The following is a 20,046-nucleotide window of genomic DNA, read 5'->3' as shown; positions in this document are numbered from 1 at the left end:
ACTTTCATTAGAGAGAACACAAAGAAATCATTTATTTAAAGATCAGACTAAATCCAAAACAATTAGGTTCACGAAGCCAACAGAAATGCAAGATACATAGACATACACAGCCAACATTCTCTTAAGTCAATTTCAAAATGTTGAAAGCTATTTCGGCAATAAAAATCACAAACTTTCTGCACTGCCAAGGTGAGGGAAATTACATTTCAAAGGCGATTCCAAAAAACCTAATCAAGACTTTCCTCAGGATCAATTTTTGGTATTCACATTTCGTTAGCATGTAATACAGGTGCCTGTCTTCGGCGTACGGATAAACCCAGAAGGCCACGAGCAAAAATCGTGATTAACTTTAAAGAGTTTAACTTGCACCCCTTGTATGATGCCACAGGATACAATACTATAAACCGCCACCCACACAAGATGAGTTACAGTTGCCATGGATTACGTCTGCTGCCTGGAAAACAAATTTTAAGTCCTCCACCCAGAAGGGTCTGGGGAATGGGCCACAACAAAGACCAAGCCAGAACACCCCGGAGCCCACACCTGCTCAGAGAACGCGTTCCACATGTGCGCGCCCGCAAGCCCGGCTTCGCTTCCCGCCCCGCGGGAAGCGCCCTTAGCTGCCCTATAGCGTTCGCGCCCGAACCAGGACAAGTAGAGGGGAGGGGGCCCTTGAGCCATCGAGGATATAATAAATACCCGTTAGTCACACCACACTACCTTCCTGCTAGCGCGAGGCAGGCAATTACCATCCACTAGCGGCAAGCAGCCAGCCTCTCATCCGCAGCGCAGGCCCGACTCCGCACTCGCACCCAGCACGCGCGCGCGCGGCGGAGCGGGTGCAGGGAGCGCGGCACTGAGTCCCGCCTCGCCCGGGGATAACGTGAGATTGGCGCTGCTCGCAGCCAATCCGCTGGCAGCGAGTCTGTCCGTGAAAGCTTCCGCAAGCTGCGCAGCGCCGGGCCTGAGGGCGTGTATCCGCGGCCGTAGCAGCCGGGCTGGTCCTGCTGCGAGCCGGCGGCCCGGAGTGGGGCGGCGGGTAAGTGGGCACGAACGCGATGGGCGCTGTACAGTCGCCTTCGTCGGTAGGGAACTGCTGGCGGCCTAGGGGTTGTCCTGGGAGGGAAAAGTGGGCTCCGGCTGCATCTGCGGCGCCCTGCGTGGCCGTAAGAGCCAAGTGGCCTCAGAGGCTCGCCCCGTACGCAAATCCTCGCTGTCTTGCCAGGGTCCTGACGTGACGTGCGGTCGCGAGAAGGAAGGGGCGGGTTGGGGGAGGCGCTGAGGTGGTAGCAGCGGCGGCCTTTGCTGAGTTTTCTCTGGCCCAGAGCGCTCGGGCTGTCGGTCTAGCAGGGGGGACTCCCCTGAGGGGCCGCTGCGGGTTGCCGTCTTCGGAGGCACCGGCGAGGGCAGAGCCAACAGCCTCTTCACGGTCTGTAAGGTCATCGTTTGCCAGTCGTGGCGCAGCGCGGCAAACCTGCTGGGGAAAGGTTTTCTGGTTGGAATAGGATGAGTACCGCACCAGTTTTGCCTTCCAGCTGAGATGTAAATTTCAGGCCTCCACCCTGTGGAAAGTGGGAAAACTATCTTGAGTATTGGCATGTTCTAAGTATGACATAATAGTTTAAAATAATGTATGATAAATCATGGGTGTTTAGATGAAAGATTTACACATATAAATTGGAGACTTTAGCGGTCTTAGTGTAACTAACTTTTCGTCCCCTTAACCCTTGATGCCTGTTCTATGGGTCTCTAGAGGGGAAGGAGCATTATACTCCGGAAACACTTGATGGATGGGGTTATGAGAAATTCCTCTCTGTATGCTAACTCCGTAATACAAGCGTTTGTATATTTTAAAATCATAGCTGTTCCAAATATAATCTAGCCTCGTTTTCCCCTCCGTCGGATGATAGGTGTTCTTCAGGACAGTTTTATTTTAAGGAATTCTTAGACCCAAGTAAACACCATCATTAAAAGAACTGAGAACTATTATCAATTCTTCCTTTGGAGTCCATCTTCAATGGAAAGGAGAAGGGAAAACCTTTTTTAAAAAGAAGAAAGAAAACTGAAGTTTTTGATTTTGACTAGAGAAATATTTAGAAGACTCCTTATTTTCACCTAGTTGTATCACAAAATTGAGAAACAAACATTATCCCTTGACCATGTAAATTTTACACCACATTATGTCAACAGCATGTACCTTCCACATTGAGTATTCAGAAAGAAGTGATCTGAACTCCGACCATTCTTTATGGATACATTAAGTCAGATATAAGAGTCTGACTACTTGACAGACTGGCTCGGTGAGTTCTGCTTTTTCTTTTTAATATAAATTTATTATGTTGGTAAATTTAGCTTTTGGCTCTTCACTTTGCTCTCATGATATAAGAAAATGTAGCTTTTCTCTTTCAGTTTGAATTTTCCTATTCAGTAAAACAACATGCTAGAAAACAAACTTTAGGAAAGGCATTTTACTATTTTTTCAAATAGAAGCATAATAATAAGTCTTGTCTTACCATAAAGTAAAATGTTGAAGATTCTACAGGTAGCATATTTTGGATGGTGTATGTGTGCTACTTCAAAATAACTAGGAAAAAATAATCCTCCTAACACATGTACCTTGTCATGTCAGAATTGGGGGTATTAGGTTGCAGTTGTATCAGTGTTGATTCATTTCATTACTTCCTACAGAGCAAACATGAATGTTGGAGTTGCCCACAGTGAAGTGAATCCAAATACCCGTGTCATGAACAGCCGGGGTATGTGGCTGACATATGCATTGGGAGTTGGCTTGCTTCATATTGTCTTACTCAGCATTCCCTTCTTCAGTGTTCCTGTTGCTTGGACTTTAACAAATATTATACATAATCTGGTAAGAATTTCACATTATACTAAACACTTAAAAGTTTTAGGTTTAGTGGTTGCCAGAAATTAAGGGGAGGAAGGAATGGAAAGTTATTGCTTAATGGGTAGAGTTTTTGGTTTTGCAAGATGAAAAGAGTTCTGGATGTGGATGGTAATGGTGATGATTGCACAACAATATGAATATTTTTAATACCACTCAATTGTACATTTAAAGTCCCAGCACTTTGGGAGGCCAAGGCAGGCGGATCACAAGGTCAGGAGTTCAAGACCAGCCTGGCCAACATGGTGAAACCTCATCTCTACTAAAAATACAAAAATTAGCCGGGCATGGTGGCACATACCTGTAGTCCCAGCTACTTGGGAGGCTGAGGCAGGAGAATCGCTTGAACCTGGGAGGCAGAGGTTGCAATGAGCCGAGATCATTCCACTGTACTCCAGCCTGGGTGACAGAGTGAGATTTTGTCTCAAAAAAAAAAAAAAGTGTCTAAGATGGTAAACTTTATGACATGTGTGTTTAAACAGTTTTTAAAGAAGCTTAAGGTTTTGTGTTGTATACAACTTAGTTTTTTTAACAGCTTTTTTGAGATATAATTCACATGCAATAAAATCCACCCATTTAAAGTGTGCAGTTTAGTGGTTTTTAGTATATAAGACTTAATTTTGAAGAATTCTAGTCTGGGATAGAATTTTCTTTTTTCTTTCACACTTTATTTCAACACTGGGCCTTTTTCTAAGTAAGACTTTTTTTTTTCTCATTGTATAGAATCTAGAAAATAGATCATTTTAGTTTCAATCCTTGTTAACTTAGCTATCTAAATAGTGTAAGTATACTTTACTGTTTCAGTATTTAAGTTTTGAACTTAATCATATCTTAATGTGATTCAGGATCTTATGGTGCCTTAGCTGCTGCTTGTTGAATATCACTCTCTTGTATTAGCTCTACAGAGTATCAAAGTTTTGATTGACTGTACTGACCATATTATGCAGCCCTGGAAATTGCCTTTTACAAAAAAAAAAATCCTGACAGCGACTTTTCTTGTCTTTAATAACCCATTAAAGTAACGTGAAAAGGAAGAAATACAGTTAGTTGAGGATTTTAATTGAATCCAGTTTAGCAGTACATTTGTTGAAAGATATTTTTTAAAATGAACTTAAAGCATTAAGACAGGAAAACAGGAGAAATTGATTTTTAAAAATTAATATTTATTTTGGCCAGGCACGGTGGCTCATGCCTGTAATCCCATCGCTTTGGGAGGCTGAGGCGGGCAGATCACTTGAGCTCAGGATTTCAAGACCAGCCTGGGCAACATGGTGAAACCTGAAATTTCGTCTCTACAAAAAATATAAAACCTTAGCCTGGCATGGTGGCAGCACATCTGTAGTCCCAGCTATTCGGGAGGCTGAGGTGGGAGAATCACTTGAGCCTGGGAGGCGGAGGTTGCAGTGAGCCAAGATCGTGCCACTGCACTCCAGCCTGGGTGACAATGAGACCCTGCCTCAAATAATAACAAAAATAATAATATTTATTTTCTATCTTCTGGAGTGTATTTGAAGTTGACTGGAGGAGGACAAGAATGATGTGCTGGTAGACATGATAAATATGTGTCCATTTAATCCATTTTATGTGATAGACTTTGTAAGGGCAAACGATGTTTTCTTTTAAATAGTGACTTCTCTGAAATATTTTACACTAATCATCTCCCTTTTGTTGAAACTTCCTTTGGCTTCCATAGGATCACTTTCACCGGCATGTATTTCTGACCTTCTCTTTCTTCTTATGGGGTCTTCCTTCTCTTTTTCTCTCTTAAATATTTCTATTCCCAAGGTTCTTTTCTTCATCTCTTCTTATGCTATGTATTCGACCTAGGTTACTTCATCTACCCATATTTTCAGTTTCTACCTGTAGAATAAGGATGCTCCTATTTATTTATATCACCAGATTACCTTGTACCTTAAACCAAACAAGAGTAAATGGAACTTACCTTATTCCTGATTAGTCCCTTACCACCCACAATCTGCTCCTCTGACTTCACTACTAATCTTATCTAAAGGCCAAGCCAGACAGCTGAATGTTAATGGTAAAGCAATTAATATACAGGTTGAGCATCCCTAATCGGAAACCCAAAATAGAAAATGTTCTAAAATTCGAAACTTTTTTAGCACCAACGTGGTGCCACAAGTGGAAAATTCCGTACCTGACCTCTTGACAGGTTGCAATTGAAATGCAGTCAAAACTTTATTTCATGCACAAAATTATTAAAGATACCATATGAAATTATCTTTAGGCTGTGGTGTATGATGTATATGAAACATAAATGAATTTCATGTTTAGACTTGGGCCCTGTCCCCAAGATATCTCATTATGTATATGCCGATATTCCAAAATCCAAAACAATCTAAAATCTGAAACACTTCTGCTCCAAAGCTTTTTGGATAAGGAATACTCAACCTGTAATGTATAGTCCAAACAGGCTGTTTAGACTGTAAAATGGAGCTCTGTTAATAACTACTACAAGAGAATAGGTATAATCAGAACCATCCTATGCAAACAAGAATACAGGGTCACCTAAGTCTTAGGATAACTTCTTTTCCTTTATATTCCATATCCATTTGCTCAGAGCACTGCTTTACTCTCAACTTGATCCCCATACCCTCATTTTTTCCTCGAGTAAATTACTCAGATAAATCAAATGGTCTTCTTCATGCTTCTCTATCCTTCATTCCAACTTGGCAGAGTGATGTTTTAAAAATGCATGTTTGCTCAAGTCATACTGTAAGTCATTCAGTGATTATCCATTGCAGTCATGGTAAAATCCAAGTTTCTTGTGTGACATACAAGACCAGTTGATAACAGTGCAGAAACAAGGAGACTTCACCTTATCTCAACCATCTCTAAATAGAGGCTATACACTAGCAATAAAGAAAATCATCTTGCTCTCATTTTATTACTTTGGCTTAAGCTTTTCTACTATATTTTCGTTTCACCTGGACCAAGTACTCGTTTGTTTTTAAGAGACTGGCATGATCATAGCTCCTCCCACCTTAGCTTCCCAATAAATTTGAGGACTGCAGGCACATGCCATCACACCTGGCTAATTTGTTTTTATTTTAATAGTGATAGGGTCTCACTATGTTGCCCAGGCTGGTCTTGAACTCCTGGCCTCAAGCAGTCCTTCTGCACCAGCCTCCAAAAGTGCTGGGATTACAGGCATGAGCCACCATGCCCAGCCATTTTGTTTTTCTTACAGAGACAGGGTCTCACTCTGTTACCCAGGCTGGAGTGCAGTGGCATGATCATAGCTCACTGCAGCCTCGAACTCCTCATCTCAAGTGATCCTCCTGCCTCAGCCTCCCAAGTAGCTAGGACTATAGGTGTGTGCCACCATGCTCAGCTGATTGACTGATTGAGATGGGGGTCTTGCTATGTTACCCAGTCTAGTCTCAAACTCCTGATCTCAAGTGATCCTCCTGTCTCAGCCTCCCAAAGCATGAGTGAGCCATGGCACTCAGGGTCTACTTTTATTTTTTTTGAGATGGAGTCTCTCTGTGTCATCCAGGCTGGAGTGCAGTGGCGCAATCTTGGCTCACTGCAACCTGCACCTCCCAGGTTCAAGCAATTCTCCTGCCTCAGCCTCCTGAACAGATGGGACTACAGGCATGCGCCACTACACCCGGCTAATTTTTGTATTTTTAGTACAGATGGGGTTTCAACCTGTTGGCCAGGCTGGACTTGAACTCCTGACCTTAGGTGATCCACCTGCCTTGGCCTTCCAAAATGTTGGGATTACAGGTGTGAGCTACCATGCCCGGCCCACTCTCTACTATTTTAATACCTCTCCCTCCTTCCTGCTCTGCCTCATTTCCTGCAGCAAAACTGCCCCTCCAGGAATCTACACAACTCTCATGCTGCATTATTTTATCATGTGTTTGTCATTGTTTTATAATTAGCAGTTTATCTCTTTATGTTTTAATTTTTGTATCGCTAAGAATGTGTTTAAATGTTTGCTGAATAAGTTAGTCTTTTTTTTTTTTTTTTTTGAGATGGAGTCTCACTCAGTCATCCAGGCTGGAGTACAGTGGCACGATCCTGGCTCACTGCAACCTCCGCCTCCTGGGTTCAAGCGATTCTCCTGCCTCAGCCTCCTGAGTAGCTGGGATTACAGGTGTGCACCACCACACCTGGCTAATTTTTGTATTTTTAGTAGAGACAGGGTTTCACCATGTTGGTCAGGCTGGTCTCAAACTCCCAACCTCAGGTGATCTGCCTGCCTCGGCCTCCCACAGTGCTGAGCGTGAGCCACCACGCCCAGCCAAGTTAGTCTTTTCCTTTCTCCAATGGCACATGTATTAAATATATTTTAGATGCCATCCCTGCACCACCACCACCCCCTAACCATGTTTCAAATTGGTTGACCATGGACAAATCATTGGTAATTGACATTGTATAGAAAAGCAAACTTCTGATTTATTTGTTATTAGTTCACCACCCTAAAAACTTAATTAGCCATCGGAGTTGCAATTACATGACTCCAAATTTAGGTTTCCTTTGAAGATAGCCACATTAAACCAATTAAAAATCTGAAGTACATATTGAATGCCTTTAAAAATGAGAAAATGGACCTAATTGTTACACCTGGTTAGAAAAATACAGTGTATTTGCCTTTCTGAACTGTACAGTAGAAACCTACAGTGGTTGCTTTATTAAGTGCTACCTCACCCTTAGAGGTATTAATGCTTCACAGGATTCTTGGCCCAGCTTTAAAAATGAATGATTCATTTTGATTCAGTAGGTATTTAGTAAGCACTAGCCATGAGCTACATACTTTTTTTCCCTAATTCTTTTAATGGAGGAATAATAAATACAAACATTTTTACATAAAAACAATTTTAAAAATATTGGGGCAGAAGATATATGGCCAGATAAGATTTTATTATTTTTCACTGAAAAGATGTATAAAATAAACTGTTTCGATATTCTAAACACTAGTTAAGTACATATAGTTTGAAGGAAATAATGAGAGGATGATTATTCTCTTAGATTCTAATATCTATGTGGTCTGGAATAGATGTTCTTAACTTTTTGGGGGTCCTATACCCCCTGATGATTTGAAAACATATACTTTCTGTTTTATAATTCACTTTAAAGCCCATATAAAAATGGCTTCATAGAGCTTACAGAATAAATACTCCTTGGCATAATGTCATCTTACAACATTTCTAATGTTGGAAGTGTCCAATGTCTAATGTCTTGCGGTGTCCTAGTACTTATTCCGAGTGTATTCAGGCTAATGGGAAAACAAACATCATGCAAACAACTCTAACACGATATATTGTACTGTAATCGTATTTTCAATAAAATTGTATACAACTACATATACAGGAGATTAATTACTACTAATGAGGTAGGTTTTTCTAAGGAATTGTTATTTGAGCTGAACCTTTAAGAATGAGGTAATTAATGAAGTAGCATCAAGACTTTTGCCACAGCAACAAGGAACCTTCCCCTCCCCTGCCATTTGCTGAGTATTCTGATTGTACCTTTGATAGCAATTTCTGCCCTACTTTCTAGCTGTTTATGCATATCTTTTTTTTTCCTTATCATCTCTTAGAGGCTTGAATTTTTCCAAAGCTTGGGTACATCTCATTCAATTTCATATGCGCATATATGTCCTATGTCTTGTACATATAAGCCACTTATTAAATGTTTGGTGGGTTAAATCCAATTGAACATGAGTCCTTTCCTCCATAGCTTACATGTTATTGTAGCTAAACGACTTCTGAATTGCCTAATGGAATAACTAGGAAGTAGACTAAGCCTTGAAAGGAAGGGCTTGGTTAACTTGGTATCATATAAAATTTCAAATCCCTAATTTTTCTATATAATCATTAAAAGTAGAGGTAGGAAAAATGACATCACATCGTGGCGTCTAGAAGGAAAAACTTTGTGTCATGATAATATTTAGGCATTATCCTTTTACATAAAGTGCCTCAAGTAGTGATCCAGAATGAAACACTGCTTATCAGTCTAAATGGGTATCATAATCTCAAGGAAACCAAATCTATAGATTGGTTTTTTTCTACCCTATTAATAAAAAAAAATTGTATGTTTAGACATATGATGTGATAGAATGGCTTTTAGTAATGTTATTTGCTTTGAGTTTTAAAAACTGACTTCAGAAGAAACACTATTGAGGCACAATGGCGATTTAAAAAGGGAATTGAGTGGAACATTATACCTATTATATCAAACTATTTTTATTGCTTTGGAAGAGAACTATTAAGGCAAAGGCAGTCGTCATATTAAATATCTCAAAACTATTTTTCACAATAGATTTTAATCATTTTATTGTTTTCTACCAGTTTGTATGTCTTTATCATTTTTTAAGTATCATCAAATTTACTAATACACCCTGAAGAAAAACCTCCTGTACATTGGGGGAAAAGTAATCCTATTTCCCAATAGGAAAAGTGTAAGAAAATCTGAATGTAAAGATATGAAGCTACCCTGATAGTTATTTTTAGTTTAATGAAAAGAAATGCAAACAGGTTACTTTCAGTTGACCTTTTACCAGTTCTGACTTAATAATATTTATATACCCCAGAAAGTTCTATTTTATTATAAAGAAACTGGCTACAGCCTTTCACTATTATACGAAAGCTTAAAACGAACTCAGTTAAGTCACACACTCTCACAAACAGCTTGGAACCTCGTTAATGCTACTGACAAAGACTAATTTTGTATTTAATATTGATCATTTATAACCCCTTGCTTGTTTTCCAGGGGATGTACGTATTTTTGCATGCAGTGAAAGGAACACCTTTCGAAACTCCTGACCAGGGTAAAGCAAGGCTCCTAACTCATTGGGAACAACTGGACTATGGAGTACAGTTTACATCTTCACGGAAGTTTTTCACAATTTCTCCAATAATTCTGTAAGTGGCAGAAATTTTTAGGTATGAGGAGGATTGGATAAGAGGAAGATATCCTTTCATCAGATTGAATTGGAATTAGAAACAATATTTTGTTGAAAACTTCTATCAATAAGTAGCACCTCAGATAGAATATAAAATATGGACAAAATTTTTAACAAGTTGATAATAAACTAGTTTTCACTTCAGTCAGTACATACGGAGACAATATTACATGCTAATCAGTGCACCTAGACATTTAGGATATACAGGTCAAATGTATTCCAGCTCCCGTCCTTAGGTTTCATATAAGGACACAAAATACATAATCATATTCTATATTGCACTGTCAGATTAATCTCCCTAAGCAATGATTTAGATAATCAGAAGAATTTCACTGGCCACCTATCCTATTAAGATATTCAGACTCCTTGGGAAAGAGTATGGTTTCAAAAAAATAGGTCAGGCTTTCATTATAGGACAGACCTGGGTGGAGTCCTATATATATCACTCAGCCAGCTTGGTTTGCTCATATATAAAATTCTAGCAAGTGATACCTAATTTAATCCTAATGCTGTAAGAAATAAATGAGATAATATCTACCTGGATAGCATGTAACCTGTATCTGGTATCTAATTTCTTTCTCCTATCTGATGTTCTGGGCCTTCCAGAAAATAGTTCTTACCTCCTTTTCCCTTGATATAAATATTTTATCCCCACCCAACTCCTACCTGGCCTTCTAAGCAGCATTTCTTGAATATTTCATGTGTAGTCCTATTTCTGTCTTTGTTCAAATCATATCTCCTACCTGAAATGCCTCCTCCTTTTTTCCCCAGCTTTATTGAGGAATAATTGACAAATAAAAAAATGTATATATGTTTTATTTTGTCTCTCCAAAGAATTTATAAGTGCATGGATTGCTTTGAAACCCACAGTAAGTACAGTGGCCTACACGTAATAGAGGTATTGCTCATATATCTTAATACTCTGTACCATCTAGCCTATACATAATAATGTCCATGATAGAGTCAGTACAGCCTGGCGTAGCACAAAAGACTTCTTGGAGGTGTTGGAAATCCTTATGCTAGAACTTAAGAGAGACTAGGTTTTAGATATTTAAGTAAGGGAAGGCATTTTTCAAGTGAAAGGAATAAACTGATCATAAAATAATGGGGTTCTTTTTCCTTAATTTATAGCCCTTTGAGGAAATTTTGAATTGGTTTAGTCCCATATAATAATAACCTCAAAGAAAAGTGTCAGTGTAGTCTAATAAAAATAAATGTAAGCTACATGGGAAGCTGAGGCAGGAAGATGGTTTGAGCCTAGGAGATGGAGACTGCAGTGAGCTGTAGTCACACCGCTGCACTCCAGTCTGGGCAACAGAGCAAGACCCGATTTATTAAATAAATAAGTGAATGAATGCATGCATGCATGTAATAACAAAAATATTGGTTATTCAGATGGCCCTGACTTTGGATTTTGGCTCAACCCCTTTGAAGCTCTGTGACTTTTGGCCATTTTCTTCAAAGGCTCAGTTTTCTCATCTGTAAAACATTGAGGATTGCATTATAATACATGTAAAATGCCTGACATTCTGAAGTTTTAATCACAGCTATCACACAAAAGCCAGCTGAGATGTGCCTGTATACAGTGTCCATATTTCTCAAAATATATTTTTGACCAACGGGTATGATTTCAAATATTCTGATTAAATTGCTTACTTAACTGAAGAAATAGCATTAAAGCCATCTATATAGCATTAAGACTTTTCAGTACTTTCACATTTTCTTATTTGATTATTTGTCAGGTAGGTGTGACATGGAATGTTATTCCAGAATTTTTTTTTTTTTTTTTTTTGAGACAGAGTCTTGCTGTGTTGCCCAGGTCAGAGTGCAGTGGCATGATCTTGGCTCACTGCAACCTCCGCCTCCCAGGTTCAAGCGATTCTCCTGCCTCAGCCTCCCCAGTAGCTGGGACTACAGGCATGCACCACCATTCCCAGCTACTTTTTGTATTTTTAGTAGAGATGGGGTTTCACCATGTTGACCAGGCTGGTCTTGAACTTCTCACCTCAGGTGATCCACCTGCCTCGGCCTCCCAAAGTGCTGGGATTACAGGTGTGAGCCACCATATTCCAGATTTTTAATTAAAGAAACAGACTCAAATGCATTACCTTGTTGAAGATCTTGCACCTAGTTGGAGTTCAGAGCTCAGGTTAAACCCTAAACTACTATCTTGTAATACAGGTCTCTTTCCAATATAGCTGTTGGCAAATAAATGTTGTCACACTGAGTCCCACCTGGGTTTTGCATACCATCAGAGGATTGTCTAAGTTTTTGAAAGAGTCAAGTAATTTTCATATAATCTGTACACAAAATTAGTTTTAATTAAAAGACAAAAAGGGGACATATGCTAGGTTATAGTCAAAAGAACCCATTATAAGATTTATTATTTCTAACCTATCAGATTATAGATTAAACCTATAATGATGGTGGGAAATGAAATGAGTTTGCTAAATGCAAGTGATGTCCTATTTTGTTCAGTAAAGGAAGTATAAATTTAGTCTTCAAATATATGAAAGCAGGAAGAAAGAATTTCAGAATTGAGGAATATGGTTTACACTGGAGAAAGAATTTTCTGACTAGTTTGCAAAATAGGTGGAAGATTGTAGAATTTCTCAATCTAGATGGTTTTAAAAATGTATAAAATTCTCTTGTGATGTTTTTTGTCATACTTGGAAGTAGCTCCTCTCTTCTAACCATGTTACACAAGATATTTATTTTCCTTTATGAGGAACTAATGTCAGTAAAGACTATTAGAATACTTTCCTTGTGTACTGCAAACACCTAAATAGAAACTAACTTCTTAGTTATGAACAAATAAGATACGATGTTTTATTCTTTACATCTTATCTGTATTATTCTGTTAGTAATCAGATGATGTGTCTGCACCTTGATATACCTGTAGGTAAAACTAAACATTCTGGACTTGGTGATATATGGTTTTAAAGGTGCTTTTTAGGCTTGGGGCTTGTTAAAACAAATTCTCAGTTGGATATCCAAAAACATATATGCATTTGATTATTAAAAAGCAGCTGGAATGGTACAACAGTGTCTTTCAAGTTACCGGTTAAACTGGTTATAGAGCTGCTCAACTACAGTATGAAAATGAGAACATCAAAAGGGCAACCAAATATTTATTTCCTTCAAAGATAGGAATTGTACTAATGCACTAAAACCCCATTTTTCGGAGCTTTACAGTAGAGGTTCTTAACCTGTGAGTCACAAAACTTTTTGAGAATAAGATGAATGCTTCGAATCCAGATCTTTTTCAGAAACATACATGGAAATACAGAACTACACCTGTAATTACAGAGGGCATATGAACCCTAGTTTGATAAGCCTTGCTTTAAAGGATGCAGTGTGTTCTATTAAATGTATTTAATACAATTACAGAAATGGAAAATGTGGACCTCCATTAAACAAATTTTTTAGTTCCTAATGAGATAAACTTGGGACCAAACTGATTCCTCTTGTTTTAGTGCTCAAAAATAGTTTCATTTTTAGGTATTTATGCTTTAGTGGCCTTTTTTTCTACCTTTAAAATTGTTTAAGTTCTAAGTAATTTTATTTTTGGATGTTATGTATATTCTTTTATCTCTACAGATATTTTCTGGCAAGTTTCTATACGAAGTATGATCCAACTCACTTCATCCTAAACACAGCTTCTCTCCTGAGTGTGCTAATTCCCAAAATGCCACAACTACATGGTGTTCGGATCTTTGGAATTAATAAGTATTGAAATGTTTTGAAACTGAACAAAAATTTTTACAGCTACTGAATTTCTTATAAGGAAGGAGTGGTTAGTAAACTGCACTGTTTCTGTGATAATGTGAAATGAGAAGTATTTACATTGGAGCGCCAATGGCTGGTCCTTCAAGTGCTGTTTTGAAGTGCAGATTTCCATTAAATGATGCCTCTGTTTAATACACCTGGTATATTTCTGAAGAGGGGGCTTTATAAGCAGGCTGGGCAGGCCCAGCTTATAAGTTAAAGGACATCACAGTGAGGGTGTAGTAGATAAATTCAAGGAAATAAGAGTTTTGTAAGAAACTAGGACCAGCTTAACTTATAATGAATGGGCATTGTGTTAAGAAAAGAACATTTCCAATCATTCAGCCATGGTTATTTAAAGCAGACTTACATGTAAAGAGGAATCCTCTCTATACAAGTTTATTAAAGATTATTTTTATTACCATACATATTTCTCTTGTTTTATGTAAGAGGATGTATATCCTCTTGTTTTATACAAGCCAGTTCCCACTTATGAGGGTACTTTTTTGGTTTTGCAGGCTCAATATTATGTATTGGTCAATGAAGCCATTTTTACATTTATTACGTTACAGAGTTCATGGAGGTTCACCTTTGTGACTGATTGGTGATAAAAGATAGCCAAGTATCTTACAAGCAGCCTCTGAGTTAGTGTTCTAATTTTGGAACAAAGCGGGTTTTACTGCTTTTCCAGACACAAGGCTGCTAAACCAATTAAGAAAATAATTTATTTCTTTCAAGCAACTAAAAAATATATGGTAATTTAAAGGTGTCTGCTTGTTTGAACAATTTAATTGGGAAAGTTTGTCACCATTTGAAAAAGGAAATATAAAAGGAACAACCATATAGCCAGCCTGTGGTCTGGCAGAAACAACGTCTCTAGCAATAGTACCAAAGTAAGTAATGGAGTCTTTTTTGGCAGGTCTGCGGTAAAAGATAACATTTTCTTTTCTTAGTCCTCCTGCTCTCAACCCCCTTATTTTGCCCATTAATATTTTGCCTATGATTACATGGGTTTTAGTATATATAGCCCAAAATGGTAACTGTCTCCAGAACAGCAACCACATTGAATTCTTGTGACTTAGGAAAGCTTCTTATAGTTGCTGACATTAATTGCAAGAAATAACTATATACTACTTTGAGAAGTAAACATGTCAAAGAAAAAACAAAGTTCAGATATGGGACAAAATTTAAAAATTCAGTAACATTTAGAAACAGAATTGAATGAAAAGAGTTATAGACCAACTTAAACATCAATTCATGTCAGTACACTGACTTTTGGGGGTAATGATCATTGTTTTGTATCTCAAAAGTACTGAGTTTAGAAATCAGTTGTATGATACTACCTTTGTATGTCTGTCTTTTCCCGTGTATTTTTAAATAACTGGTGATCTATAATTTAATAAAATTTTTCCTTGGTGTAAGATTATTTCAAAAGCCCTTCAAATTTAGTCATCAAAATTGAAGTGACATTTTTCAAGTTTATTTTTAAGCAACTGAATTCATAAAAGTAACAAAAAACATTCATTTTTCTTTATTTTAAAGTTTCTCTCAAAAGGCTTACTTTTTTTTAACATACTTCAGAGATAGAAGTCTCCCTCTTATACATGCTTTCTTCACTGCTTTCTCTGGTCAATGTTTTAAAAATATTTGCTCAGTAGATAATTGAAGGGCCCACTCTGTTACAGGAATTATGTTAGGTATTGAGGATAGTTTGTAAACAAGAAAAAACAACTCCCTTCCCTTTGGTGCCTACATTCCAGTTTAAAACAAAATCTAAAATGACTATTACTTGGAACAAAATAAATTGCCATGCCATAAATGCTCCTGACTTCAAGTCAGGAGACATAATGGCAATTTCTAAGGAGTCATGAGTTCAGAAATGCCACAAATTTTAGCATTCATTGGTGGATCTTTCTTGCAGCAGTTACTACTGTGGAGTCTAGTGATGATTTTGTTTCCCTTATTCTATAATTATTTATTAGAATCTTTTATAAGGAAGATTTGTCCCTTCTTCATTTACTTATTAAATCACTTATACTCTGGGCTTATGGATGTTTCATTCTTTGGGTTATAATCCATTATCATGATTTGTTGCTCAAATTGTCCTCCAGCTTTGACCATTAGGAGCTCTTACAAGCTGACTGCTGTGTCCCTTTGACCTGCCCCCATCCTTTTTCTAGGTTTATGGTGTTATTGTCTGTTGAATTATAAAGATCCTAAGGGGCATAATATCTCCTTCACTAATACCTATGTGAATTAGCTTATAGAGCTATATGAGGCTAAGTTAGAGAAGCCCTTAGACACCATGTAATTCAACCCCCTGCCTTAACTTTTTTTTTTTTTTTTGAGATGGCTGGAGCCAGGTTTTTTCTGTCGCCCAGGCTGGAGCGCAGTGGCGTGATCCCGGCTCACTGCAACTTCTGCCTCCTGTGTTCAAGCGATTCTCCTGCCTCAGCGTCATGCCCAGCTAATTTTGTATTTTTAGTAGAGATGGGATTTCACCATGTTGGTCAGGCTGGTCTCAAACTCCTGACCTCAAGTGATCTGCCCGCCTCAGCCTCGTGTTGGTCAGGCTGGGATTACAGGCATGAGCCAACATGCTGGGCCTCCTACCTTAGCTTGAATCTTCATTAATTACCACCCTTCCATTTAGTTCTGTTTTAATAATAATATTGATAGAAGAGGACTTATAAGACAGTATATTCTATTTCTGTAATGGAATTTACAATTTGTATATTGAGTCAAAAATCTAATCTTTACATAACTCTTCAACTATTTAAAGATAACTTTTAAATTGGTGTCAACAGCATGGAATAAATATTACTAGAGCCTTCACCATTTTCCATATGATATGGTTTCAGATTTCTCCCACTATCCTAGTAATTCTGCTCTAAGTTCCAGTTTATTACTTATTATATAGCACAAGAGTTAAATACAAGAGGTGATCAGATATGCTGTGAAAGAGTACCACTTCCCCTGTTCTGGATGCTTTTTTTTAATGCTGCCTAATACCACTTTAGTTTTTTATTTTGACAACCACATATCACTGATTCACTTTATGTCACAAACCTTAAATCTTCAATATGTAGTGCTGTTAAATTATGGCTTACCCTTCACATATGAAATTGATTTATTAAACCAAACTCTTAAGACATTTTTCCTATAGAACTCCATCTTGTTAGATTTTAGTTCATTGATTCATCTTGTCTAGCTAAAGCTGAATCTTGATTTTCATGCAGTATATTTCTCCTGTGTCTTCTGTATTATATATGTCATCAGTAAGTATCACCAAAAATAGCGTCATGCTAGTCATGAAGAACACAAATGGAGCAACCCAGTGTCAACCAGTGCAATTTAATAGTCTAACAGGATAGACAGAAAAGAGTAATTCCCAAAACAATAACATGGATAGTACATGTCGATGTGAGAAATGTGAACAAGTTCAGTACTAAAAAGACACGTCTAGGTAAAATACCCTAAAAGGAGGTTTGGAGTAGTGCAGGGCAGGGAAGGGGAAGGTAAGTAGAATAGCAGAGATAAACTCTCCTTTATTGTGTCAAAAAGAAAAGAATGAGATGTATCACATTTTTATTTTACTGCCTAATTTCAGTTCCAGGTAAAAATGATCCAGTGGTTTAGCAAGTAGTTTGTTACGTTGGGTTTAAAAATTTTCATATAGCTACAAATGAATGCATGAGAATTATAAACATCAAAGTCAGAATCCTGAATGTATCAAGTATATAGGACACAGGGCTTCAACTGTATTGGATGATTTTATCTCAAGTTGAATGTTGGCCTCACAGAAGTTGTTTATAGTATTTAATTTTTTCAAAATCTGAAATATTTCATAATTAGAAAAATAGTAAAAAAAATTTGGGTTTTCAGTGTAGTACTGTAATTTATTTCATTTCTTGACTAATTATTCAAGCCCTTGATAAACAATGGTTATGGAATGACTGACTTGTAGCTCTCAAGTTCTAAATAATGTTAAGTTTAGCAGATAAGGCAGTTTATCACAGTGTCCGTTCACTCAGACTGCATAAGTATGTGTTGATAAAATAATCTTAAATACAAGAACTTTAGTAAAGAAATAAGCCACTTGATTAACATTGTAAAATAGTTTTGAGATATAAAGTATGAAAGGAATTTCAGTGTATAAATTTTCTGACTTTCCAATTAGCAATTATAAATTTTTATTGACAATCTTATTTGAAAACCCCCAAGTTTTCAAATATTCTGCATTTATGTTGACCATTTTACCAAGATGATAAAACATGCATTATTTTCTCCATTTTATAATTTTTATAGGGGCAACAGAGAAGCCAGATGATTTTTTAGTTATTGCCGGTGAAAATACAGAGATCCTTTGAAACATTTGTCTCTCCTAGAATTCTCATCAAACCATATGCTTCTAACACAGCACTTAACAGTCATGGGGAGTATGTGGGAACGACAGAGACTGACCCTCTCCCTTCCCTGCCAAAACCACACATAGACCCACACACTTGAAAAATAAGGAAATAAGATCATCTGAGTATGGAGACTCGTCAAAAATTAAAATTATATCCAGCAATTCCACTTCTGGGTATATACCCAAAAGAAGTGAAAGCAGGAACTTGGACAGATAATTTGTACATCTATGTTCACAGCAGCATTATTCACAATAGCCAGAAGGTGGAAGCAATCCAAGTGTCCATCAAGGGATGAATGGTTAAAAGAAATGTGACATATACACACAATGGAATATTATTCAGCCTTAAAAAGGAGGAAAATTCTGATACATACTACATCCTGGATGAATCTTGAAGACATTACGATATGTGAAATAAGTCAGTCACAAAATGACATACTGTGTTATCCCACTTTTATAAACTCCTAGAGTAATCAAATTCAAAGTGGAATGGTGGTCGCCAGGGGCTGGAAGGCAGAAGGAATGGGAGCTTACTGGTTCTTGTTTTCGTTTTGCCTTTTTTGAGACGGGAGTCTCCCTCTGTTGCCTAGGCTGGAGTGCAGTGGCACAATCCCAGCTCACTGCAACGTCTGCCTAACCAGGTTCAAGTGATTCTCATGCCTCAGCCTCCCGTGTAGCTGGGGTTACAGGCATTCATCACCCCACCCAGCTAATTTTTGTATTTTTAGTAGAGATGGCCATCATGTTGGCCAGGCTGGTCTTGAACTCCTGACTCCAGGTAATCCGCCCACCTCAGCCTCCCAAAGTGCTGGGATTACAGGCACGAGCCACTGTGCCTGGCTGGGAGCTTATTATTTAATGGGTACAGAATTTCAGTTTGAGAAGATGAAAAGGTTCTGGAGCTAGGTGGTAGTCATGGTTGCATAGCAATGTGAATGTACTTAGTTCCTTTGAACTTAAAAATGGTTAAAATGGTAAATTTTGTTATGTAAATTCTACCACAATAAAGTTCAGAAAAGTTAATTTGTAAAATAAGCATAATGGTTCAGCAAACAAAACCCAAAATATCTTCCAAAGACCTGATTGACAGTATTACCACTAATGAAAGAATGTTTCACATCAAGAGATACTGGTCAGCAAAGAAAATTTAAGAGGAGAAAGGATGGGCCGGGCGTGGTGGCTTTCGCCTGTAATCCCAGCACTTTGGGAGGCCGAGGCAGGTGGATCACGAGGTCAAGAGATGGAGACCATCCTGGCCAACATGGTGAAACCCCGTCTCTACTAAAAATACAAAAATTAGCTGGGCGTGGTGGCGTGCACCTGTAGTCCCAGCTACTCGGGAGGCTGGGGCAGGAGAATCGCTTGAACCCAGAGGCAGAGGTTGCAGTGAGCCAACCTCAGGCCTGGCAACAGAGCAAGACTTCGTCTCAAAAAAAAAAAAAAAAATGGAGAAAGGAAAATGGCAATGTATTTTTAGCACTAGCCAACTCAAAGAATGTAAGACAATGTGACTCAAGTGGAAAGGGCTGCATCAGGCTTGAAATATTAGCCATTAAAAGCATCACACTCATTTCTATTGTTTCTATTGTTACCAAGCTATCTTCTGATTATAATTTGGATTTAGCCTTCATTGTAATTTGGTCAATACAAGGCAGATAAGGACCAGCAGACTCAACTATCCTAGCTCCCCCATAATTGTGTTTCTCATAAATAATACATTAGTATTAATGGCTTTTACACAGCATTTTATTAGCAGTTTGTGGCGAGTAACTCAGTACTCCCGACTCCAGTCACTTCCAGACCTGATAAACCAATTTCAAGCCTATAAAAGAATCAGATATAGAAACTCAAGTAATCACACTATGGGCCTGCCAGGCTGGCATACATCTGTGGCACGCCAACGTGGCTTTTCCCAAGCAATACCCCTCTGAATGCAGTTTCCATTCACATTTCCATAATTGTGTATTGCATTTTGTCTTCTGCCTATAGACTCAGATTCTTGAGAACAGAGAATGGACCTTATCTGTATCC

General features: G+C 38.1%; 3 protein-coding genes across 13 annotated transcripts in view; 1 reads left to right on the top strand and 2 right to left on the bottom strand.

Moving 5' to 3' along the window:
- The window catches only part of PMS1 (PMS1 homolog 1, mismatch repair system component), a 96,013-nt gene extending 94,790 nt beyond the window's left edge, over positions 1-1,223 (bottom strand). For 4 of the 9 annotated variants that reach the window (XR_004028061.1, XR_004028060.1, XM_030804271.1 and 1 more), the window contains exon 1: positions 721-1,185. The gene's annotated coding sequence lies outside the window, so the exon portion shown is untranslated. Of the gene's footprint in view, positions 1-720 lie in introns of all 9 variants that reach the window. The other 5 variants (XM_003253844.3, XM_012500352.2, XM_030804273.1 and 2 more) reach the window with 3 other exon arrangements.
- LOC101177459 (translation initiation factor IF-2-like) lies at positions 8-2,191 on the bottom strand. Its single transcript, XM_012500370.2, has one exon. It carries the CDS (start codon positions 1,597-1,599, stop codon positions 1,105-1,107), a length of 495 nt encoding a protein of 164 aa, XP_012355824.1. The 5' UTR covers positions 1,600-2,191; the 3' UTR covers positions 8-1,104.
- ORMDL1 (ORMDL sphingolipid biosynthesis regulator 1) lies at positions 940-14,753 on the top strand. 3 transcript variants are annotated; one of them, XM_003253848.3, is made up of 5 exons: positions 940-1,039; positions 2,191-2,300; positions 2,689-2,869; positions 9,644-9,795; positions 13,437-14,753. In XM_003253848.3, exons 3-5 carry the CDS (start codon positions 2,696-2,698, stop codon positions 13,570-13,572), a joined length of 462 nt encoding a protein of 153 aa, XP_003253896.1. In that variant the 5' UTR covers positions 940-1,039; positions 2,191-2,300; positions 2,689-2,695; the 3' UTR covers positions 13,573-14,753. The 3 variants fall into 3 exon arrangements, with proteins under 3 accessions (XP_003253896.1, XP_003253895.1, XP_003253898.1); XM_003253847.3 differs by lacking the exon at positions 2,191-2,300 and having other exon boundaries at positions 942-1,039; XM_003253850.3 differs by lacking the exon at positions 2,191-2,300 and having other exon boundaries at positions 1,003-1,085.
- Positions 14,754-20,046: the final 5,293 nt, after the last annotated feature.

This window comes from Nomascus leucogenys, chromosome 22a (assembly GCF_006542625.1).
Source record: "Nomascus leucogenys isolate Asia chromosome 22a, Asia_NLE_v1, whole genome shotgun sequence".
Taxonomy (NCBI): Eukaryota; Metazoa; Chordata; class Mammalia; order Primates; family Hylobatidae; genus Nomascus; species Nomascus leucogenys.
Note: the sequence above shows the minus strand (reverse complement) of the source record. Positions and strands in the feature narration are given on the sequence as shown.